This window comes from Peromyscus eremicus, chromosome 3 (assembly GCF_949786415.1).
Source record: "Peromyscus eremicus chromosome 3, PerEre_H2_v1, whole genome shotgun sequence".
NCBI lineage: Eukaryota > Metazoa > Chordata > Mammalia > Rodentia > Cricetidae > Peromyscus > Peromyscus eremicus.
In genome coordinates, this window is record NC_081418.1 from 33,203,092 (window position 1) to 33,228,437 (window position 25,346).

The 25,346-nt window shown below is 39.7% G+C and overlaps 1 protein-coding gene across 1 annotated transcript in view; it reads left to right on the top strand.

The window, feature by feature from the left end:
* Positions 1-3,573: 3,573 nt before the first annotated feature.
* Positions 3,574-25,346, top strand: part of Kcnd2 (potassium voltage-gated channel subfamily D member 2) — a 494,896-nt gene continuing 473,123 nt past the window's right edge. Inside the window, exon 1 of the mRNA XM_059257419.1 lies at positions 3,574-4,722. Coding sequence (XP_059113402.1) covers positions 3,608-4,722 — 1,115 coding nt within the window. The 5' untranslated portion in view covers positions 3,574-3,607. The remainder of the gene's footprint in view (positions 4,723-25,346) is intronic.

Sequence of the window (25,346 nt, forward strand, 5' to 3'; positions counted from 1 at the left end):
TGGATAAGATGAACGACATGAGCATTAAAATAATAAAAGAGCTAGTTTCCATGTTCTAAGAAATACATTAAACACATTGCAGCTTGGAAGTATTATCTTTAATTTTTACAACCGGCCTAAAATGTTTTATTTCATTGTCTACAATTTTTACTCCTAGAAGTTAAGCAGTTTGTTAACTAAAACAAAGCCATTAAGTCATTTCCTGGGCAAGGATTTGAATCTAGACGTGTTTAACTCCTGAACTCTCGGTCTCAGGCTCTGCACTGTGAGAAGCTGCTTGAGGAGGGCCGCTCACAATGGCCTCCTAAGTTGTAAAAGTTATATTATCTAAGGCTTCTCATGAAGTTAAACGTTGCTTTTACATTTGTATTTGTTCTCCCAGAGGGGAATGGTAAAAGATGTTTCACTTGTCTGTTCCATCTTTACAGGGTACCATGACATCATTAGTATTTAACGCCCACATCTCTTATGGAAATGCCATGCCGTCATCGTGCCATGATGCCATTTTTTTTATTTGTATTAGGTTATATTTTTTTTATAACAACTGGTAGGCAATCCCCTCCTTCCTCTTTGATAGTTTTCAGCTTTGCAGGCTCTGCAAGCATCCTTTGCTCAGCTAATACAAACAAATAAGCAGCACGTGTCCTAAACTTCCATGATACATTAGCTTCATCTTCACCGCCTACCTGTACTGAAATCCCTAAACCTGGACACGTAAGCAAGCATAACAAAGAAACGATCCATCTTGACAGATGATTCTGAATATTAGAGAGGTTGTTTATTCTCGTCATGTGATGATTTTCTATACTTTAAGTTCATAGGTTCTCTTTGAGCATCCATTTAAAGTTGACACATCATGCCTATGATCTCTTGAAAGTCAGTTCTATACAGTACATCACAATCCACTTTCTTCCCAAACCAAGGACAAGCAAACAAAGCCTTGAAAAGTAATTTTCACGAAGAAGTCAGGCTGCTCTTCCTAATGAGCCAACATAAACCTCACTTTTCTAAAGATCTTAACGATTTTGCTGATCATGATTTGGTTACTTCAGATTTAATTTTCAGAGGCATTTTTAACAGGAAACTCTGTACATCGTATTCCATATCCATCAAAATTCAGTCTGAAGCCTGAATAGTACGTCTCATATAAACACTAAAAAGGTGGGTGGTAGCAGGAAATTTAAAGATGTTTATGTGATCGGATTCTCCGTTGAATCAGTAAAATTTTCTTATCCTTTGCCTTTCTAAAGCAACTACCTTAGATGCGGATCTAACTTCTCGCCACTCACGCCATCTAGTGGCTATGGCTGTTCAAAGCTTGGCTTTAAGGAAGATACCTAATGACTGGGGGCGGGGTACACGAAGACCAAAATCGGTTGGCCACTACAATTTTCCTGTCTCTCTTCACATCACTCACCCCTCACCCGGACACCTTTTCCTCCTTTGGCCATTTCAGATCTGCGCAGGGGATGCGCAAAGAGCATGAAGAGACACACACTCTCAAAGACGCACGCCCCTGCACGCTGACATTTAAAAAAGGGTCTAAATTCTCCTGTCATTTGCAAAGGACAGGGGAAAGGAGTTGTGGCAAGACCTAGCCAGAGGAGACTTGTCTGACTTTTTCAGCGAGTTGGACGGGTAATATATTAACCTCAGAAACGTTAACATCTGCTTTGAACAAAAATAAATTTTAAAAAAATTTAAGAAAGAGAGGAATCACTTAAAAATTCTGCCGCGGAGCTTTGCAGGTTTTGCGAGCCACTCGCCCCCGGAAGGCAACCAATTCCTTCGCGTTCCGCTCCGCTCACCCTCCTTCCCAGCTTTTCTCCAACCCTTTTTTTTTTTTTTTTTTTTTTTTGCCCCCCTTTCCCACGCTCCTCTGGAACCGGGGCTCCGGAGGCAGCAGTAAGCCACCGGCCCCCTTCCTCCTCTCCTCCACCACACGGCCGCGGCCAAGAGCCCAGAAGCTTCTCTTTGTTCATCCGAGGCTCGCTCATCCCTGGGGCAGAACCACCTGGATGCTCTCCCTTGGTGACATTTGGTGCCTGGGCTGGTGGGTGGCTAGGGTGGAGCGAGAGGAGCCCAGGGGGGCGGGGGCGGAGAAAGGTCAAGGCGAGGGAAAGGCAGGAGACGCCTTTGCCTAACCTGCGTGGCGGGGCGTGCGTGCGGCTCTCGCTCTCTTCTTCCCTGCTTATTTATCGATCGCACGGGCAGAGCTGCGCGCCGAGCCCGGGGGAGATGCGGGACCACCCACTGGCGGGGAAGCAGCGAGCAGCCCTCTCGCGCCCCCGCGCCGCCGCCGCCGCCGCCGAGCGCCTCCTGCCTCCGCGCCCGGACGCCAACCCGCTCGCGCCTCGGCCCCGGCCCCACGCCGCCGCCGCCGCCGCCGCCGCCGCCCGCCCCGCAGCCCCGCAGCCCCGCAGTCCCGGCACCCCGCAGCCCCGCAGCGCCCCGACCCCGGGGACGCCGGCCGCGCAGTAAGTTGGCAGGAGCGAGTGGCCTGGGCGGCTCGCCTCCCCCGCACCTTTTTGAACTTGTTGCTGTTGGCTCTGCTCGCCTGCGCCTGGCTTTTGGGAAGGTGACAAGGAGGAGGGAGGCACGGAGGGTGGGGGAAGGGGACGGAGAGCTCGCCAGAGCTTTATTTATGCTCCCCGGGCGCCTGGGATCCGGCTGCTCGGGAGCCGCCGGCTCTCCCTTTCCTTTTCCGGGTGCAAGGCGACGGCAAAGTCTCTATGCAACTCAGCCCCGGCGCGCACTTTGCCAGGTATGTACCGCGGGCGAGGCGCGTTCTGCGCGGAGGCAGATGATGCTGCCGCCGAGGCGGCGGCGGCTGCCAGCTCCGGGGCTCTATAACTGTCACACTGCACCTGAGCTGAACTTGAACGGAGAGTGAAGGGGGCCATCGGGGCGAACGCTCTGGGCTGGCGCAGAGGGTGTCTGTCGTCGTCGGGGAGAAAGAGCCCCAGACCGACGCCCCCCGCCGCGAGCCCTGCACTTCACCTCCATCTCTGCAAGCGCTGCGGGAGCCCAGGCGGCCAGCGGACTCCCAGGGACGCGGGACAGTGGCTGTGACCGCATCTCTCCGGAGCTACAACAACAGGTCGTCTTTTTGAGACGCCTTTGGCGGGAAGGACTACTTCTGCCAGAAAGGGAAGGTGAAAAGGTTCTTTCTTTGAAGAGACTACCACTGGGCGACTCCTCCTGCTTCCTCTCTCCTGCTCTCTAGACTGACCCCATATCAGCCAGACTGTGCCAGGCAAGAAGTGAAGACACCTGTTTGAGGCTGTCTCCGAAGTCACCTGTGTGCTTACATGTGCCAGGAGGTGCCCCGGTCCGACTGCTGGCAGAGATCTGTTTAGGTTCTAGGGAGAGAGATTTTTAGGTCACTGTATTTTTTTTTTTTCTCTTTTTCTTAGTATTCTAAATACTTGTCTGCGAGGGAAACTTGGCCTTCTGAGAACTGTGACTTCACCTGCGCCACCTTGGAATAACCGTGTTCCTGTGAACAGTGTTCCCCGGTGTTTCGTTTGACGTGAAGAAGTGAGTTGGAGGCATTGTGTCACTTTTCTCGTGCTACTTTGGGTAACCCCATCATTCGTGTGACAACATGGCGGCTGGTGTTGCAGCATGGTTGCCCTTTGCCCGGGCCGCAGCCATTGGGTGGATGCCTGTGGCCTCGGGGCCTATGCCAGCTCCCCCAAGGCAGGAGAGGAAAAGGACTCAGGATGCTCTGATTGTGCTGAACGTGAGTGGCACCCGCTTCCAGACCTGGCAGGACACCCTGGAGCGGTACCCAGACACTCTTCTGGGCAGCTCAGAGAGAGACTTTTTCTACCACCCAGAGACCCAACAATATTTCTTTGACCGTGACCCAGACATCTTCCGCCACATCCTCAATTTCTACCGCACGGGGAAGCTTCACTACCCCCGCCACGAGTGCATCTCTGCTTATGATGAAGAACTGGCCTTCTTTGGCCTCATCCCAGAAATTATTGGCGACTGCTGTTACGAGGAGTACAAGGACCGCAGGCGGGAGAACGCGGAGCGCCTGCAGGATGATGCGGACACTGACAATACCGGGGAGAGCGCGCTGCCCACCATGACTGCTAGGCAGAGGGTCTGGCGGGCCTTTGAGAATCCTCACACCAGCACCATGGCCCTGGTGTTCTACTATGTGACTGGGTTCTTCATCGCCGTCTCAGTCATCGCCAATGTGGTGGAAACAGTTCCCTGTGGGTCTAGCCCAGGCCACATAAAAGAACTGCCTTGTGGGGAACGGTACGCCGTGGCCTTCTTCTGCCTGGACACCGCCTGTGTCATGATCTTCACTGTTGAGTACTTGCTTCGCCTGGCCGCAGCACCTAGTCGGTACCGTTTTGTGCGCAGTGTCATGAGTATCATCGACGTGGTGGCCATCCTGCCCTACTACATTGGGCTGGTGATGACAGATAACGAGGATGTCAGTGGAGCCTTCGTCACACTCCGAGTCTTTCGCGTCTTCAGGATCTTTAAGTTTTCCCGCCACTCCCAAGGCCTGCGTATACTGGGGTACACGCTGAAGAGCTGTGCATCAGAATTGGGCTTCTTGCTCTTTTCTCTCACTATGGCTATCATCATTTTTGCCACGGTTATGTTTTACGCAGAGAAGGGGTCATCCGCAAGCAAGTTCACCAGCATCCCTGCGGCCTTCTGGTACACCATCGTCACCATGACAACACTGGGGTAGGTGCTGTTGTAGGAAGTGGGATGGAGATAGGACACGAGTGGGTTGATGGTGAATCCCTTAAGGCTTTCTGATACTCTAGAGTGACTACATTTTTCTCTTAATGGATTTAAGAAAGCAATAAAGGTTTGGAAAAATTATTTCGATCTGTGAAATGGGTATGCCAAAAAGATTGGAAGTATCAGAGTTGCAGGCCAATATTAGGTATTAATACAAGAAAGTGACAAGTAGGGAATTAATAGACTAATTGATAGATACAGATAGTGTATTTCAACCTAAGAACTCTGTCATATTTTACATAATCGTAAAATTTGTAGATATGATTATCAAAATATTTTGTAATATATCGGTATGTCATCATGATCATTTTCATTATGGCTATTAGGTTCTATTTAGAATACCAGACCTGAAAGTGGTCAACTACACAAAATATAATGTTTAAAAGTCTAGGCTTGTCCCTCTTCCTCTCATTTTTTTAAGGAAGCATATGACTCTCATCTCTACAGTTTTCAGAAGCTATGGACTCCATCAAGCAAAAGACTCTACAGATTGTCCATCAAATACATATGGAAGGCAGAGCAGTGTCCGTGAGATTAATGGTTACCATAGGCCAGTTGCTGTGTAGAATTTTGAGTTCCAAATTTCTTGTAGAATTCTTTCCTACTTCCTTTTATTTGGGGCATGAAGTTTTAGAAACCAAAGGAATATATTCTGAATCCATGATTTCTGAAATGGACTTCTAAAGAAAGAATTAATATTTCTTTAGATGTTATAAAGAATTGTGTGAAATGATTATGAATGTTAGTCAAACTGCAGAAAAGTAGCAGCACTCGCCACAGTAGAAAAACTAACAAAATGATAAAATTGAAGGAGCCCGCACTTTTTTGAGTTCTTGGAGGTAATCCTTGGAGAGATACTAGCGCTTTCTTGAGCTCTGTGCTATCTTTCTTGAAAGCCTAGGTAATCAGCTCAAGAAGGATTTGGTAATGGCTATAAGAAAAAAAGTTATTCCCAAGACTGTGTCTTAAGTTTTGTGTTTCTGGCTCATTTAATTGGCTTCCTTAAGTGACATTGTGGTTAAAGGCACCTTAATTTTATTGGACATATTGTGAAGAACAAGATTTCTCATGTTATATGGCCAAGTAGTGGAATATGTTTTCATGAGAGGAATGTTTGCCTGAGGTAATGAAAAAACTGGCCTGAAGTAGAATATAATATTTTGGATTTTGATTAAGTCTCAAGTATCTTTGAGAGTGTACTGATAGATTTCTGAAACATGATTGAATGAAATCTGCATCCTTTTGTTTTTTATTTCCCTTTATTCTGTTGCTCGTTTTGGGACAGATAGGAGATGTAAAACACCTTAGCAGTACAAGTGCTTACCCCTTATGGAAAAGAGTTATGTTTTCTTTCATTTTCTTTTTTCTTTTTTTCTTGTCTTTGTGTTCTGTGGAATCATGAAAGGACAATCAGGTAGTGTACATTTAGTACATTTGAACTGTACTAAAGATCTATGTTAAGAAGAAAACAAAAGAGGAACTACTAAAAGGCAGCACACTTTAAAAAAAAATTGGTGGCATGCAGGTTTTCATGAGATCTCCATGAGTCTTTTAATGTTGCATATTGTCTAGATGATTGAATGTAGGTATCATTACAAGGAATGGGGACGAGTTGTTAATTTTAAGGAGCTGAAATTTCCATTCTAGACTTGAGGAGTTAAGGTTAACATTTATTTTTGGAGATGATTTCCAATTTTTACCTTATCTTGAAATGTATACTTACTTTCTGGAAAAACGGGGATATGTTAGCTATTACTGATGGGTTTTATTATATAAAATAGATGCTTACAAGCATTCTTTTGTGAATGAGTTGAGAAACTAAGTTGCGACACTTGAGCAGAATCTAAGCAATCGATTCCATCTGTCCTATAGGTTAGCAGATAAGAAACAGTTAAGTACACATCCTTTCTAGAACTTGGAAGCAACATGGGGTTGATTTTAAGATTTTTATGTTTTACTGAAGTTGAGAATTTTATTTTTAAGAGATTAAGCTAATTAATGACTCTGATGGAAAACAACACCCAGGCTTTTAATATGCAGAAGCAGTCAAAATGAGAATATATGTGAACATTTAGCAAAGCCTATGCTTTATATAATACACAGCACTCTCTTAGGGGAATGTCTGCAGTTCCTTATCTAAATGTGTTTGTAGTATTTTAATGGCTTGGACTATAGATTCTTAAATGACTTGTCTTATTGGTGTTTTATTGTTAGTAGCCTTGTGGCTCTGTGTTATTGAAGAATGACAGAGATGTGACACGTCTGTCCCTGACTTTATCTTTTATGCTGCAACTTTAGAAGGTTAAGTATAAACTTTCTAGAAAACAAGCAGTAGTTGTAGCAATCGTCAAGCTATGTCTGATAGACATTTAAGAATTTTCTACCAAGCTTTCTAAGTTCTCTTTATGTGGCTATTATTTTTAATGAAACTATATTTATTAATTGATGATATTAGATGTGAAGTTGATAATCCACATAACATTATCAGAAGTACCACCTGATATACATAACATTTTCATAAGAAAAAAAAGTAATCAAGTCGTTGTGACTCAGGTGTGACAGAATCGGCTACTGCTTCTGAGGTCACTGTAGACAATATCCAGTTGGTTTTGGATTTTAAGAACGCAGTGTGCCTGTCTCGGGATTACTATATTTACATAATCATTTTTTGCTTCATAAAACATTTGCTTTATTATAGTTTGTAACATGATTATGCTTACCATGTAAGTGTCTAATCTTCCAGTAAAAATGTATATAGTTTTAAAGATATTCATCTTTCATTAGTAAAAGTAGAAAACATTGAAAGCACATTTAAGAAAATCAATAGAAGTACATAAGAAGAAGTCTGTTTTTAAATGTTTAGATTGAGTGATCATCTCACTCCTCCCCTTTTGAGCATAGTTATTGACAGACATAGGGCCGGAGGCTCTCTCCCTACCGTCCCCACTCTGCTCTCCCCTTTCCATAATTCAAACTCCATCTGAGCCCAGAAAGAACCCCGAGCTCCTCTCGGGTCAGGGTTTGGGAGTTCATACTCAGTTGTGTTTTGCTGAGGTGCAATTGCTTTCAAAATACTAAATTTAGGAAATGTGAAAATGTTCTCTAATGACAGTCAGAAATTGCTTTATGAAATTGGTCCGATGGAGTTGAGGCTCAGTTTACAATTCTACTTCATGCTCCTGTCTTGTGAATTGGAAGAGATTTCAGGCTGCACACTAAAAGCTTGGGGACTTATTATCATGTTAGGGCAGCCTTTGGGTTCTCAGTCATGGTTTCTAATCCTGTGCCTCGTAATATGAAGTTCAAGATGTTCAGAAATTCGTTTCTGTGGGCTATTTCACTTCTTTAACCTGAAAACCAGGTTGTTTGCATCAGAGTTTTCTGTATGGGAATGAAAGAGGCTGTGTGGCATTTCTGAAAAGCTCACATTTAAGATGCAATGCTTTGTCTGTTTGAGGGGCCCCTGGCAGTAGGATCAGGATCTATCCCTGGTGCATGAGCAGGCTTTTTGGAGCCCATTACCTGTGGTGAGATGCCTTGCTCAGCCTTGATGTAGTGGGGAGGGGCTTTGTCCTGCCTCACCTGAATGTACCAGGCTTTGCTGACTCCCCATGGGAGCCCCTACTCTTTTGGAGGAGGGGATCAGGAGTGGGGGGGAGGCTGGTGGGGAGCAGGAGGAGAGATGAGACTGGGGAATCTGTGGTTGGTATGTAAAATAAATAAAAAATTCTTAAATAAACAAACACTAAAAAAAAGAAGAAAAAAAGAAACTTGAAAAAAAAGACGAAATACTGTGATTTTTAACTATGTGAATTATATTTTGATTTCTGAGCTAATTTGAAAAAAGGTAAAAATTGATATATTCCTAGAAGAAAGAAAAAATATAGTAGAATTACACTTTTGGTCATAGATATTGGTATAGTGGCATTTATTATTTTCATTAATTTTTTTTCATTTATTTTACTACCAACCAGTTTCCTCTCCCTCTTCTCTCCCCTTTCCCTCCTCCACCTCCATTCAGAAAGGAGCAGGCCTCCCATACGAGTCAACAAAGCTTGTATTATCACATTGAGTCAGGACAAAGCTCCTCCCCTTGCAGAGACTGGTGGCATCTCTCTCCTTCCTTCCTTCCTTCCTTCCTTCCTTCCTTCCTTCCTTCCTTCCTTCCTTCCCTCCCTCCCTCCCTCCCTCCCTCCCTCCCTCCCTCCCTCTCTCTCTCTCTCTCTCTCTCTCTCTCTCTCTCTCTCTCTCTCTCTCTTTCTTTTCTTTTTTTCAAGACAGGGTTTCTCTGTGTAGCTTTGGAGCCTTTCCTGGATCTCACTCTGTAGACCAGGCTGGCCTCGAACTCACAGAGATCCGCCTGAGTCTGCCTCCCGAGTACTGGGATTAAAGGTGTACTCCACTGCCTCCTGGCTTTAGTGGCATCTATTTCTAAAGCCAAATTAAAAAAAAAATCCTGCTTTTCTTACATTTATTATATTTCAATTTTCATAGTTTTAGTGAATTATAATTTTTGTTTGTTTTCTGAGAAGAGGTCTCTGGTACACCAGGATGGCTTCAAATCCAATGTGTAGCTTTTAATTGACCTACCTCCACATCCCAGATTTTGAGATTCAAGGCATGTGCCATCATACTCAGCTTGTAAATTTTGCTTGTGAGAAACAGAATGAATGAGAGTCTAGAAGTTAGCCCAGTGGTAAAGGGCATACTTAGCAGAAGAGAATCCTGAATTTTGGTCTCAGTATCAAGTTAAAATAAAAACAAGAGGAGAACGCAAAGTAATTTTATTGCAATGTTTCTAACAGTCAATCATTTCTTCTTGGAATAGTATTATTTGAGACAAATTTATCTCTCTCTCACACACACACACCAAATAAGACATTTTTATAAATGTGTATTATTGAAAAGAAGACAGCAAATGCCTTTTTGTTTTGAGACAGGATCTCTCCCTTCATCTCTGACTGCCCAGGATCTTACTGTGTAGACCATGCTAACCTCGAAGTCATAGAGACGTGCATTTAAATGACATCTCCCTACTACCTGTCACTATGTGGGTTACATAGGTTTGGGGAATGCTGGGAGGAAAATCTGCAAAATTGTTTATTTACAAACTTCCCCCTTTCCCATCATTCTGAAAAATGTGTAGGATCATGGTCTTTTTGTTGTCTTCTACACAACAAATAGTGTTAATGTGTTGATCTGAAAATATTTTAAGGGGAGAGGCACACAGATTTATGTTCCAGGTAGCATCCATTTTTATTTCAGTATACTTATAGCATTTATGTAAAATTCTTTATAGTGAATTGTTGGATGTTGACATGGACTTTTAAAGAAGTACATTTTTGCTTTTCAGCATCAAAGACAAATCTTAAATGGTTTCACTATATTTTACTGTTTAAATAGAATTAGAAATAGTGTCTGATTACATGTTAAAATTATGTATTTTAGCATCTAAAATGTAAAAGTTCAGTTTTCCCTTGATTTCCAGATGGAAATATGCCAGGAAAAAAATACGTGTGCCAGAAGGGGACACTGATTTCCAGTGTATCTATTGAGCTTTTCCTTTCCCATTCTCAGCTCCTCTTGAGACTACTCATTAACACTGATTTTATTTTTATAGTTGAATCACTTATTTTTGAGATTTCCTCCCAATTTTATGTATCTCTGTTTGTGTCTATGTGTCTGTCTGTGTGCACATGTGCGTGTGTGAGCTTGCATGTGAAGTGAGAGGTTGATGCCAGGTGTTGCTACTTTACAGACCTTTACTTAGTTTTTTGAGACACGGTCCCTTTGAAGCTGGAGTTTGCTGATTTGTCTCCACTTGGTGTGCCAGTGAGTTCCAGGAATCTTGTTTTTAACCTCCCCAACACGAAGATTGTAAATGCTTCTACATGGAGTGCTGGGGTTCAAACTGGCCATGGCTGCACGGGGAGCATTTTACTGAGTCTTTGCTGCTGCCTTATATTTGTTTTTGAATGAGCTGAAGTGTAAATGTCCTTTTTTTTCTTTTTGTTGTAGTCCAGGCTGCCCTCTTACTCCATGCGTAGCTGAAGATCACCTCGAACGCCTGATCCATTTGTTTCTACCCCGAAGGGCTGGGATTTTAGACTTGTCCACCACACCTGGCTTTGGAGTTCAAATTTCTTATTACTTAGTTGCTAAATTTCTAGAGGAAGAAAGATGAGCTTTTATTTACAGTCTGTCATTTTATACATATGAGATTGTTGTGGACTGCTCATGATTCACACAATGAAATTGTAGCAGTAAATTTAGAAATTTCATTTTTTTTTTTTACTTTTTATTCCTGAAAAAAGTATGTTGTAACAGTTATCTAGGGGTTGCTTCTAATGCTACAAGAGGAGTATGAATAATTAAGTAGGCTGTTTATTTCATTAACACAGTTCCTTCCCCGACCCCAGTTCTGAACTCTAACTCTTTGTTCATGTCTGAACCATCACTGCTGGAATGTGCGTATTTCACTGCAGTTTCTGCCCTTATTTATCCGGCCCTGAGGTAGAACATGAAAACACCCAGTCACTACCGCATGACTGCATAGTCTCCTCCAGTGAACTTTTAGGCCATTTAGGGGGAAACTAATTAATGGTACATGACCTGATACAAATGAAAATCAAGCAATTATGTTGTCTAAATTACGTTAAAAGAGTTGGTTTGTGAACTCCTGAAACTACTCATTGTAAGTTCTCTTTCGATAAAAAAATAAGAACAGTGAAGAGAACATTCACTGGGAAGAAGTATTGTTTTTCTGTCAGAGTTATAATTCATTCCCCCCCATGTTATGTATGTCTTATATTGTCTTCCAAACAACACTCCTCTCTCTCTCTGTCTCTCTGTCTCTCTCTGTCTCTCTGTCTGTCTCTCTCTGTCTCTCTCTCTCTCTCTCTCTCTGCTGTCCAAATATCCAGAAATGAAATTGTTAAACCAGTTCCCATCCTCCCAAAGGAGTTGTGTCCCTTAACTCTAGCCAAAGGGACATATGGTTACCTGTGGCACCTAGGAGCACATCAAAGCCCATGCTGGCTTCCAGGCTCCCTCAAGATCACAAGTACTTGCTGTACATTTTCAAGTCCACAGTAACACCCTAGTCCTTCTGGCCCCCTTCTCTGCCCTAAACTCTTCCCAGCTAGAGGGCTTCGCTCCCCTCGGCTACTCATCTTCCTTAAAGTCTGGCTCTTCTCACTGTCCTCTCTTTTACTCCCACTCACTCTCACTCTCTCTCTCTCACTGTGCTCTGTTCTCTGTACCTTGCTATGTCACTACATCTACTGGCCTTTCACACTTTCCTACCTGGCTATGTGTAGTCTACTGATTTCTTTCTCTGCTCTGGACTGTTGGAGATGCTTCTGGCTGTTCTCTCTCTCTCTCTCATCTATAATAAAAACATTCTCTAATAATGGAATGGTCAGATTGGCAGTTTCTTTACTGTAACCCCACACACACACACACACGTGTGTGTGTGTGTGTGTGTGTGTGTGTGTGTGTGTGTGTGTGTGTGTGTGTCTATGTGTATAGATGAAGGAGGGGATGGTGGAAAGGGAAAGAGGGAGGGAAAAAGTAAAGAGGCAGAGAGGGAAACAGAGGAGAGAGAAGAGAGGGTAGAGAAGGAGGAAGACATTGTTATCCCACTAACTTCAGGAGCCAGCTTTAAGGTGTGGGATCCCAGGAGGGGAGCCGTGTTCCTTCATTTTTGTGCACATTTGCAGGGCTCTTTAATTCAGAGGCGTCCATCTGATTGTTCCCCTTAGTTTCCTCTTCTGAGAGCTAGTATTTGCGCTGACCTTCAGTCAGCCTTCGCAACCTCCCATGCCTGCAGCATCTCTGCAGTTACACTTGAACCTAGTAAGTGCCATTTTATGTACATCTTCTGGTTGTACTTCTTTCTTTCCTAACTAGATTCAATAGCTTTTGAGATGTGAGTGAGGAGCCATTTTTCTCCATCACTGCTCAAATGTAGAAAATGATCTGTGCTAATATGTTGTTGATCGAGGAGTGAGATGATACACTTACCCCACAGAGAGATCCTTAAAAGCGTGGAGCAGTTCTTCTCAACAGGCAAAGATACACCTATCAAGTCAAACATGTGCTTTGTTTTAAATTTATTGCTTGAGATTTGGTCTTCTAATGTGACACAGCCCACCCTTTCTTTCTTCCTCCCTCCCATCTCTCTCCTTCTTTCCTTCTCTCTCTCTCTCTCTCTCTCTCTCTCTCTCTCTCTCTCTCTCTCTCTCTCTCTCTTTTCTGTCCACCTGCCCACTCACCCACCTGCCTTTCTTCTTCTCTTTATTATTATTTTCATTATTTTACTGTAAAATACCATGGAACATCTCCAGTTTATCCTCTATAACTAGTTATTCTGCAAAGATCCGAATTAATAGTTGCCTCTGGCTATTTCTTTAATCTGCTTCCTCTGCTGAAGAGTCCCTAAATTGCAGATGCCCCTGGGGAAGAAAAGGGGACAAGTCCTGTAAGTCAATCAGCCACTCACTGCCTTTTTTTTTAAGCACAGTTCAAATCTGAACAGGAGCAGTTGAAGGAACCTCTGGAATGAAAATATCTTGTTGACTCTGCCACTACAAGCTTTTTTTTGTCCCTTACCTATTAGCACAGGGTGACAAGGTGTTTTGGTTGTTGTTGTTTTGTTCTGTTTTCTGATTTGCATACAGATAGTGAACCCTTGCCTGCAAGGGATGGATGTAAGCTATAAATGTAGTTGCTATCAGAAAGTTCAGAGGCCCTGTGACTTGGTCAAAACACCTGTTTAATAATAATAATAATAATAAAAGCACTTTCTAAGGGTTTAGGTGTATTGAAAAATAATGAATGAGCACACAAAATAGTGTGGGTTATGGAATCAGGGGATGGATCTTGAAGGAGATGGGGCAGGAGAATTGATCAAAATACAATATATGAAATTCTCAAAGAATTATTTAAAATCTTTTCAAAACTCAAAAAAGTAGTTCCCAGTTGTAAATGAGAATATAGATGCATATGTTCATTTAGTATGATCAGTTTTGCCTTGGAAATTTTGACAGGTCTGTTATGTAAAGAAAATCTGAATCACATAAAATGTGGGGGGAGTAGAGAATGAGTTACCCAAAGTTAATAGTGACAAAAAAAAATAACATTGAGAGAGTAGGATGAAAGTTGAAATAATGTCAAGTAGGATGGGGAGGAAGACTTTGTTCTAAAACAGAATTATCCCTCCCCCCCTCCAGTAAAATGGCTCTAATTCTAATATGCTTCTCATTTTCTTCCCCTTGAGGAGTACCAGTCACAGTGCTTTCGTAAATTCAGAGTAACACCAGTATCACATATTCTTAGGAAATTAAAATGTGGTCTGCAGAGTTCAACTTAATTTAACATATCTGTTGAATCCTTATTAGCCATCATTGACTATTGCAGTAAACTACACCCAACTTCCCAATGTTAAGACACACGCAGAATTAGACTTGTGGGAGAGACAGAAAATAAACACATAGACGCATAATGTAACACCAGTTTGTGATGAGTTCCATGAAGGCCATAAATTGTGCTGAGACAACTGCTGGATTGGAGAGGGCTAGACAAGGTCCTTTCAAGAGGGATGCGTTTGAGCAGAAGGCCATCATGGCAAGTGATGGAATGAAAGTGACAATGTCAGAATGATGCTTCAGAGGGAGGCAGAAAAGAAGCAAGTTAGGAACATTCCTTATCCACAATGCTTCCGACTAGAAGAATTTCAGACTTCTGCAGGTTTTGAAATTTTGCAAATGCATAATGAGCTATCTTGGGTATGCAACCCAAATCTAAATGCGAAATTCATTTACATTATATACATTTTATGCACAGAGCCTGAAAATAATTTCACACAATAGTTTTCTTTCACTTGTGTTTTTCCTAGGATGTGCTTACTTGAGGGTTAGATGTAGAATTTCCCATGTGAGACATCACAGTGACTCAAAAAGAAGTCTACATTCGGTGGCATTTTGACTTTCAGTTCCAGACTGGGAATGCTGAACCTGTGCAGAGCTCTCACAGTGAGAGGAGCTTGGCTAGTTCTGTCTAGTGCCATTGTAATTGAAGCAAATGGAGTACAGGACTCAGGAGCAAATGGGTTGTGAAAAGTGTGTGGGAGGAGAGGATACAGGACATTGGAGACCATTGTGAAGACTTCTGGCTTCCACCAGCTCCAGCTGCTAGATTTGGCATTGTAAGATATTGTGAGGTAGAGAAAAAAACAAAGGAGGAGCACAGCACCTTTTTATCTCTGCATACATCTGCGGAGCCTTCGCTTTATAGGATTCCATTTGAATGTTTTACTTGTTAGTGTTCCGCTCCGAGAGCTGGTCTTTATGCTGGCCTTCTCCATGCAGCCTTCTAGTTTCCGAACCCTGTATCATCTCCAGTCACTGGATGTTGACACTTGTCATTCCACATAGAACTTGGGGTTTTAACTTTTGCCTTTTTAAGTTGAACCGCTTTTGTAGTTACAGTGTGTGCCTTTAGGGGAGTGGTTTTCCTAGTCCACTGTACACACTGAGAAAAGGTCTGTGTTAGTAAGGTTCGGGTCATGTAGTGGGGTGACACCAGGGAGGGAGGCCAAGCACATAGTGCTTCATCTCCAGACGAGCAGTAGTGGGTGAAACCAAGACACAAATGTAAGTAAAAATATAGGAGACTAGGAGACATTAAAGAAAGGGAAGCATGGCAGTGACGTGATATTGTTGCTGTTAAAATGAACCCAAGTTCTGTAATACTTTGGACAATTTTAATGCTGTTTTAAAATTAACCTCTTCAATGATGTACAAATTCCAGTCCTTAAATTTGTGATATTTACCTCAGCTTAAAATTATAACCAGTTATTTACACAGTTGTTTAAAACGGAGTAGCTTACAAGATATGGTTAAATTGCTCTTAGCTGAGAAAAAGATTAGTTAAATTGAAAAGTTGGATTCTACATTTTAGCTTAAAAGAAAGAGTTGGTGTTCAATAGATATGGAACTTTTTCAGAGATGACAGGATAATTTAAAAATTTTGAATGTGGATTTGAAGATTAGCAGCTGTCTATTCTAATATTAGCGCCTGAGAATATCACACTGATCTTGAATTCTATTTAAAGAATTTCCAATACTTTTTTCTCACTTTGCAGTAGGTACATATATATCCTTTCTAGGTGTTTTGTTACTTTTGTGAACTTGGAAGGGAAAGTGGCTCACATTTCTTGAAACCTGTGAAGATTCCCATATGATACATATTTTTTAGTATAACCAGATTGGGACCATGCAAGTAACAGGTGTATAATAAAAATATACAGAGATAGTGCTTTGATAAGAACCACAATGCTGGAGAATTAAACATAATCATGAATGAATACTTGGAAACACTTGTGTTTAGAAGAATCATAATTGAATTGACATCATAAAGTGTGTATAAGAGAATTAATATCATAGTGTGCATTTATGAATTAACATAATAAAATGTCTATCCATATACTAACAACACAGGAAGCATACATTAATATCTGCTTGAAACTAAGGGATTACCTGTGACAGCTCAGCATGGCACACTGTTAGTGATGAAACATGATACTGTATGCTACCCAGAAACACCTCAGGGTTACTGAAGAAGAAACCTAAGGCACGAGAAGGCTTCCACAATGGGAAATTTCTTGATATTGCCTGGTCTTTGCATGTGATGAAGTTGGGCTGTGACTTACACATTCATAATTACTCTCCTTACACTTTTTAGACCAAGTCATTGTTTCTCCCCCACATCTTACGTAAAATTACTCTGTCTAACCCTATTCTAGTTTAATGCATTTTGAGGGAAAAACATTATGCATAGTGCTTTAGATAATACTTTAGAATTTATAGAAATGTTTTCAGTTTTTACCAAATATGGTTTTGGACTGAAAAACAAGCATGAGTATTATAATCTTAAATCAGATCAATCCAATAAGGTGTACCAACATTTTATTGAGTCATAAAAGAATATGCCCAATGAACTGTTACAAATGTCTTGTTTTTCTCCTTCAGTCCAAAGGCATTAAAATCATTGTGTTTAAGCTAGCATAAAACTTTAGGTATTACTCTGTAAAAACTTCCTAATTTATGTTTGAGGAAAGGAAGATGAAGTGTAGATGGAACTTACACAAAATCACAGAGCTGGTTAGTAAAGACCTGACCTTGATTTGGAGGAAAAATTTTTCTTGGATGTCTAATGGTCTTGACTATAATTCCCTGGAGCCTCCTGTAGTTCTTGGTCCAGTTTATACCAGTTCTCATCATTAGAAAGCATTATAAAAACCATCTAAAGGCTTCTCTACAACTTCATTAAAAAATCTGATAATTCTTCTTTTATATATATTTTTAATCTAGTAAGAAACTAAACAAGCAGTATAGCTGAGCAAATTCTTGTAGTAAGCCTTTCTGGTCATTTCTCCTGGGCAGTTGACTAACCATGGACTCTTGGTTAAACTGAAGAGATCTTATTAATAAGATGAAAGTTTCAATCCCAAGTTTTACACAAAATGTCTAAAATTATATAGTATTAATAACATTGAAATCAGGCTGTGAATTCAGTGTGAAATATTTTATTTGATCAGTTTGGGACTACACAATGTAACTAGAAATTTAAAAGTTGAAATATTTGATAAGTTCATAATTTGCTTGAATAATTACATTATGCTTTCTTTATTAGATGTGAAAGGAACTTTAAAGATGTCTGAAAGCAAACATCATAATTTAGCATGTATTTTGAGATGGTAGTCGCAAATATTTGAGCACTATGCTTCTACTTTAAAATAACATGCAAACTGTCATTTAAATTTAATTCCAGGGATATTGAAGGGAAAACACTTCAGTTTCCTCCAGGTTGTAAAGAGTTAGTATATTGGGGAAATCAGTAGTAAGTGGAAACTTATAACATTTTAGGGTAGATTTCCATGATGAAGCTAACTTGATAATGTATAAGGGAGCAATTTAAATGTCAATAAAATGCATTTTAAAAGCTTAGATTTTTTTGTTATTAAGAATTTGAATTAAGCCAGGCGTTGGTGGCACACGCCTTTAATCCCAGCACTCAGGAGGCAGGTGGATCTCTGTGAGTTCGAGGCCAGCCTGGGCTACAGATTGAATTCCAGGACAGGCTCCAAAGCTACACAGAGAAACCCTGTCTCCCTCCCCCCCCACAAAAAAAATCCAAAGCAAAACAAAAAAAAAAAGGAATTTGATTTAAAGGAGCATGGCTGTGGTAGACTCTGGATACACACCGTTTTAAGTAGCTATTATTCCTTTATGTAACTCCTGTCACTCATCCATGGCCCTCTTTAACCCTTTATCTCTTTGTTAAATTTGGTAGCTCTAATGATGAAATAAGAAAATACAAGCCTTTTATTTTATAGGAACCTACATCTAAGCACACGCACCTCGCACCTCCTTTTCCTTCACATTTTGTTGAGTCCCTTTCTCTCGCCTCACAGGATATGCATCAGCTTATAGTCTGCATTTCTCACCTATTAAACATGAAAATGTAACTGACTTTATTGAATTTATGAATGGATAAAATATTGCATGCAGTCTTTTGAGGTCTTCTATAGTTTCTATTTGGTTTAACTATGTTTCCCATACATACATACATATATATATATATATATATACACACATATATATATATGTATATATACTATTCTATTATGTGTATATACTGTAATTTTTTCAAGTGTATTCTGGTGATGATTGCACATAGGTTGGTATCTGACAACTGTTGACATGTAGAAACCTTTGCCTTTGTGTATACCTCGGTGTGAAATTTCTGGGACATATGCTTGAGATTTGTGTGTTGAAGGACAATGCCCACTTTTCTCAAGTTGTTAAATCATTTTATACATTTTCCAGTCCTCCATTATATGAAGAAGGAAGTGAAGATGAGTAAATTTGTTTTTGGTGTCACTTTTACTCTAGTCTTTCTGAAACAGAGATTAGGTTTTGTATCATAACCTGCATTAACCTGCCTGTGTTGTATAGCCAGGTCCATTCTAAGTACAGCCCAATATAAACACAGCAAACTTAAAACTTTCTTGTAAGGATCTGCTTTACTTATTCCTTTGAAAGTAAGAAAGAGGATTTGAATATTTAAATGCATCATTTTATAAAATGTTACATGTAACTATTACAAAGATAAACAATGAAGAAAATTCTTAATCCTTTCCATTCATACTTACTACTTTATCAGAATGCTGGTGTACTTAGAAAACAATTATGGTAATTTTAAGACATCTCATATATACCCAGAAAATGAAACATCACTGTGAAAGGGAATATAAGAACAAATATTAAAATAAATTATTTCTGTTTCAGGGAATTTTAACCATGGGTACTAAAGTGAATATTACTTCTAATCCTTCATAAATACTCTTCCAGTTTTTCATGTTTGCAACCCAAGACAATTTATGCGAAAAGCATAGTTAAGCTAGTGTTCATAACAGTTGATCAAATGACTTTCTTAAATTCATTTCTGCTTTTGGCTTTAAAAACCACACACATTTGATACAAAATGCCAGATGATAGCACAGTAGAGACACTAATTAAAGGAAAGAGATGCGATTTAAAAGTGACTACCAGGTCTTCCTCATGGGAACGGAGTTTATTTTTTTTATTTTTTAATTTTTAATTTTTATTTTTTATTCTTTTTTTGGCTTTTCGAGACAGGGTTTTATTAAGAGTTGGCATTATTCTAAATGCTGATAAGTGAAATGTGCATTGATCTTGTAAATAACTTTGTTATTTTTATGCAGAGTCCAAAAATTCATATTCCAATAACTTAAAGGTACTGTTACTTTATTTAAAATGAAGGAGGCTCCAAGCAAAGTAGTAAATGTTGGCAATACATTTTAAAACTAAACTGTGCAAAAATTAAGAAATCATTTGACAGATCACTCATATTCTTCCCATCTATGTCTTTTATTTCTTACATTCTCCAGTGACCAATATCTAGATTTGTGCATGTTACTTTAAATGTAACCAAAATATGTAGACATGACTGGTATATGCACTCAAACACTCAGGGAACATAAACATAACTAAAAATATATAGATGTAAAAATAGTATTGGGCACATATTCATGTATTGGCATGTGTACCATCTTCCTATTTGGGAATAAATGTGTGAACTATTGAGGATAAAATATTTAAGATCTGGGCATGTAGGTGGTAGGAAAAATAAGTTTTGTTCGTGTAATTGTGTGCTTATATGTGTATGGATTTATATGTGCATTTAAAATCATTAGTCTATAGATTTTAACGTGATTTACAATAAATACTTATATGCATTTTACTGAACTTCTGCTAAAGAACATTTCCTTTTATTATTCATTTATTTTTACCTGTTGTTTTTCCTCTATATCAGTTTTTTAGATTCTCTTTTAAAGTATATCTTTTCCTCTAAAAACCCTTCGGGGTTCACCTGAAATAAGTTAACTAATAGAATAGCAGATTAGGGATTGTCGGTATTTCAGTATCAGTTTTTCAGTATGCAAGCTCAATGCTTATAAAAATAGATCAAGCCTTTTGCAGAAGTAAACATGAATATTCATCTTTACTGCTACTTTGTATGTAAGTAAAAAATAAGCTCTTACTATCATGTTATTTTACCAAATATACATTAAATCTGATCTTAAACCAGTACCTGTTTGTCTTATATAGGTAAAAGTCTCTAGTCAATTAGACAGGAAATAATTGATGAAGAATTATTAATTTATGACAAACTGTCAGTTAAAAATTAATTCAGATACTGGAATTTTTGAGTCACAAAGTTTTTTTTTGTTGAAAATTAAACATTTCATTAAGATACATCAGTAAAACTGTAAAAATCTTATGTCTCTGACAATTTAAATTTAATATTACATAATCTTTCCTTACTGTTTTTTTTATTCTGCCAACTTTAAGAGTATTAGAAACAATGTTGTGTTAGCTCACTGAAATATGTGAGTACCAGGTGCTAAAGACGGGGAAGAGTTAATGAAGAAAGAAATCTGGTGGATGAGAGAGAGGCCAGCTTCAACTGCACACCCAGCTAAAGCAAACAACAATGAAAGATATTTTTCACGGGACTTTTCCAAAACAATGAATATCACTCTTCACAGTGATATTTATTTCTGCCCCAGAACCCTGTGTTGTGTGAGCGTGTGCATATACCACAGTGAGTATGTGTATGTCAGAGGAGAATGTTCTGGAGCCAGTTCTCTCTTTTCTCATGTGGAGCCTGGGGATTTACTTCAGGTCAATCAGCAGCAGGTGTGCTTACCCACAGTCATCCCTTCAGCCTTTGTGAAGACATTTTTAGAGGAGGAAGGTCAAGATAAATTTGGCCCGGGGGTCACTTGCCTGCACAGTGCACGGCTTCTGCACCAGTACTTTTTATAGACTATTGAGACACGTTTCTGTTAATGAGGGTTTTATTGTAAATAATGGTGGAGAATGGTGTGATACTTCAGCACATTTTTATAGTGATGAAACCATGGTAGGTAGTATTTCTGTCTTTTTAGATATTTAAAAAGTGGTTGGTTAATACATAATGATTGTCTATTTTTTGGTTTTTGGTGTGATATCCAGTGCATATATACACTATGTACTGATTAACTCAGTGAGCTCATCTTTCTATCATCCTAAAATTTGTGTTTATCACCTTTAGCTACTATAATTACTAATAAAATATGTAACAATTATTAATAATTATAGTATTCTTTGTTGAACATTAGAATTTGTTTATTCTGTGAGTTAGCAGTGTTTCCTTTCTTTTCATCATCCCTCCATGCTACCCTTTCTGTCATTAGAAATAAATCACATTGACAGCAACATTTTTAGCATCCACATGAGAGGGCACAGGTAGTACTTGCTTTTTCGGTGTGACTTATTTTACTCAACACAGTGTGCTCAAATTCCATCCATTTTGCTGTGCATGATGGGATGATGTTCTTTTCTAATGGATGAATAGTATTCCACTGTCTGTGTACACACTGCCTCTTCTCTAGTCATACCTGCATTAGCATCTTGTTTGATTCTGTGTCTTACCCATCACCAATAGTGTAACAGTAAACATAGATACAAACACAGCTTTTCTTGGTATGCTTTCCCCCTTGGATATATGTGGTAGAAGGAAGACTATTGGATGATACAGTAAGTCTCACTTTAGTTTTTGAGAAGCCCCTATTATGGTGGGGTTTGCTATCCCAGCAGCAGTTGTAAAGCAGGTCCTTTTCTGCAGATCTTCGTCATTTCTTTCAATCCTTTGTCAGATGACTGGCTTACAGTTTATTTCCTATATTCTAAATATAGTAACTAATCTCTTTCATCTCTTTTCACTGTACAAAACCTTTTAATTTGATAGAATTTCATTTGCCCACTTATTTAACATTGGTACCTGTGATTTGGTGGTCTCATATTAAAAAGGGACATATTTATTTCTACTCTTTTGTGAGAATTGTTCCTCTATTGATTTCAGGGTTTCAGATTTTGTATTTAAAATGGTGTAATTGCACCATTTTAGGTTGAATTTTGTAGTAGTTGAGAAATACAGGATTCTGTTTTTGAAGAAAAATAATAGTTTTTAAGAATCTAGCAGTGTTTTCATAGGAAATGCAAGCAGATTAATTGAAACCTCTAGCCTCTATATCATCATGAAATACAGTCATAGACAGGGTAAGCAATCTGGAGTGGTACTTAACAGTGTAGACAGAGAACCTAGGAATTGAATCACTTAATATGTTCCATCAAACTAAAAGCTCCTAGAGTTTGCTTCAAGCACTTCATATGATATTCAGAGATGGAGACCATTACCTTAGCATTTTCTCTTCTCTGGTCATGTTTTGAAACCTAGTAGTCTAGGAGACAAGAGATAATAGCATTTCAAGAATGAAACCACCCATCATGGTAGTCTAGAGAGTTGTATCCTTTGGCACTTGGGCATTGTCAGCTTTAATGTTACTCATGTCCTAGTACTGTCAGAAATAGGTGGGCTAGACTTTCCTGTATAGGATAATGGAGCATGTGTATAATATTAGCCTGGACCTTCTGCTCCTAAGCTCTTCCTAAGAAGAACTTAGAAAGCAGATACACAAAAAGAACTGGATATTACAAATCTCACAATGTGAGTATTTTCCTTGAGTAATTTTTCTCCTTTATCATTATATTCTATATAAACAGTAAGTTTTTTTAAAAAAAAAAGGATTTACTTCCCCCAAATGAATGAATTTTAATCCCATGTAGGTGAATTCAAATGTGTAGCACTTGGTGGATTCTTAGATTATAATTGAATATAATGGACAAAGTTTGTTGTTAATGTTTTAATTTCAGATAGGATGTTACTTAGCTGGGGGTACTAGAAGTCATTATGCACCCCAAGCATACACCATACACCATAGAGTGCATGCTGGCTTTGAACTTGTACACTAGAGGAGACAATACTCTTGCTTTAGTCTTCTAACCTGAGGATTATAGGTCTGAGATGGCACTCCTAGCTTTTAGGAACACCTTATCTAAATATCCACCAAAAGACTGACTTGGCTTTTCTTGGCTGTCAGTCTGCCTAAAGTGCTTTGTGTTCTCTTCTGGAAAGTGGACAGAAGTATGTAATATGCATTTTCCTACAAGATCTAGATATAAAGTAACCACTCTTTCAAAAGCATTTCACTAGATTAATATCGCCTGGAATTGAAATTTACCTTTCATCTTGGAGGATGCTGTCTGATGAGAAGTGGCTACAGGGTCTCTGGACATTTTTTTCAAAAAATGAGGAAATCTGTATTTGGAAGCTATGATGGAGTCCTAATATTCTGATATGATTTCATGCTAACCTGAATGTTACTTAGTGTCATTATGATCAAAAGGTCAGGTGAAGCATTTGCAGTTTTGATTTTAAGTGAGATGGTTTATTCAAATTCTATTACATGAGGGAAAAAAAACCTCTCTGTAATGCCTTCTCTTAACAAAATATAAATGGATGGTACCAAAGTGAAAGGGAGTGAAGTGGAGAGCAAAGGTTGTAAGGATACAATCTGACTCCAATTAAGGGAAACATAAGTACGTTTTTATATTCCTGTTCTGTCTCTAGAGCCATTCATGGGCATAAACTACACCACTTCTTTATTCTGTGAGTTGACTTCCCTATTTCTTTTGACACATTCTAAGATAAAGATAAAGCAAGCTAAATGATAACTCAATAAAATTGACCAGACAGGAGCACCCCCCTGCCAAAAAAAAGAAAAAAAAAGGAAAAGAAACCCACCACTAAAAATTTGCTTATGTTCAACAGGGCTAATAGAAAAGTTCATCAGAAAATCTTGGTTCCAATCTGAAAACAAAAACCAGAGGGCCATGTTCTGAGAAGCAGGGCTTGAATTTTGATATATGATGTTTTCAAGGGTAAGATCAGAGATGATTCAACTGAATGATGCCTGTCCTTGCTCCTCTGTCCAGGGCAGGTGTCTCTGTAGGAGACCCTTTCCCTCCTACCAAAGATTTGAGCCACAAAATTAACAGTCACACTTAACTTAAAAAAAAAGGACAAATGGAGTTGCCAGAAAGGCCAGCTGTTCTTTCCCTGCACAAGAGGCTAGACATCATCAGCCAACTGTCACACATGTGCAAAAATTGTGACCTGTTTAAGTCTAGAATACTAAAGGCAAAGCAACTTCGAATCTTTCCTCGGGTTCTGTTTCTAGCAGGGCTCATGTTTCTTCATTCAGAGGAAGTTGTTCAGGAGCCACAGCCACAATTAATTTTTAGTAAGTTTTTCCTAGCCTTACATTGTGTTTATGTTTATTTGTGATATTTCTAGCACAAACCAAGGAAAGCAATCAATGGTTCTATAATGCTTCACCTGGAGCCATGTTGTATTTCAGAAGCCTGTTGGCAAGTCTTCATTTCCACTCCCATAGGTTTTCTTTTTCTTTCCTTTATTATTAAGAAATTTTCTATTCATTTTACATACCAACCACAGATCCTCCTCTCCTCCCTCCTCTCACCTCCCACCCTTCCCCCCCAACCCACCCCTCATTCCCACCTCCTCCAAGGCAAGACCTCCCATGGGGGTTTGCAGAGGCTGGCCCATTCAGTTGAGGCAGGTTCAAGCCCCTTCCTTTGCACCAAGGCTCTGTAAGGTGTTCCACCATAGGCACTGAGCTCCAAAAAGTCCACTCATGCACCAGGACAGATCCTGATCCCACTGTCAGGGGTCCCTTAAGCAGGTCAAGCTACATAACTATCTTGTCTATGCAGAGGGCCTAGTCCAGTCCCATGGAGGCTCCATAGCTATTGGTCCACAGTTCATGAGTTCCCACTAGTTTGGTTTGGTTGTCTCTGTACATTTCCTTATCATGATCTTGATGCCACTTGCTCATAGAATCCCTCTTCTCTCTTTTTGACTGGACTCCTGTAGTTGGAATTTTCTCCAGTCCCACTAGGGCCCACATCCACTTAGACTCAAGTAAACACACAGAGACTTATATTACTTATAAACCATGTGGCTGTGGCAGGCTTCTTGCTACCTAGTTTTTATATCTTAAATTAACC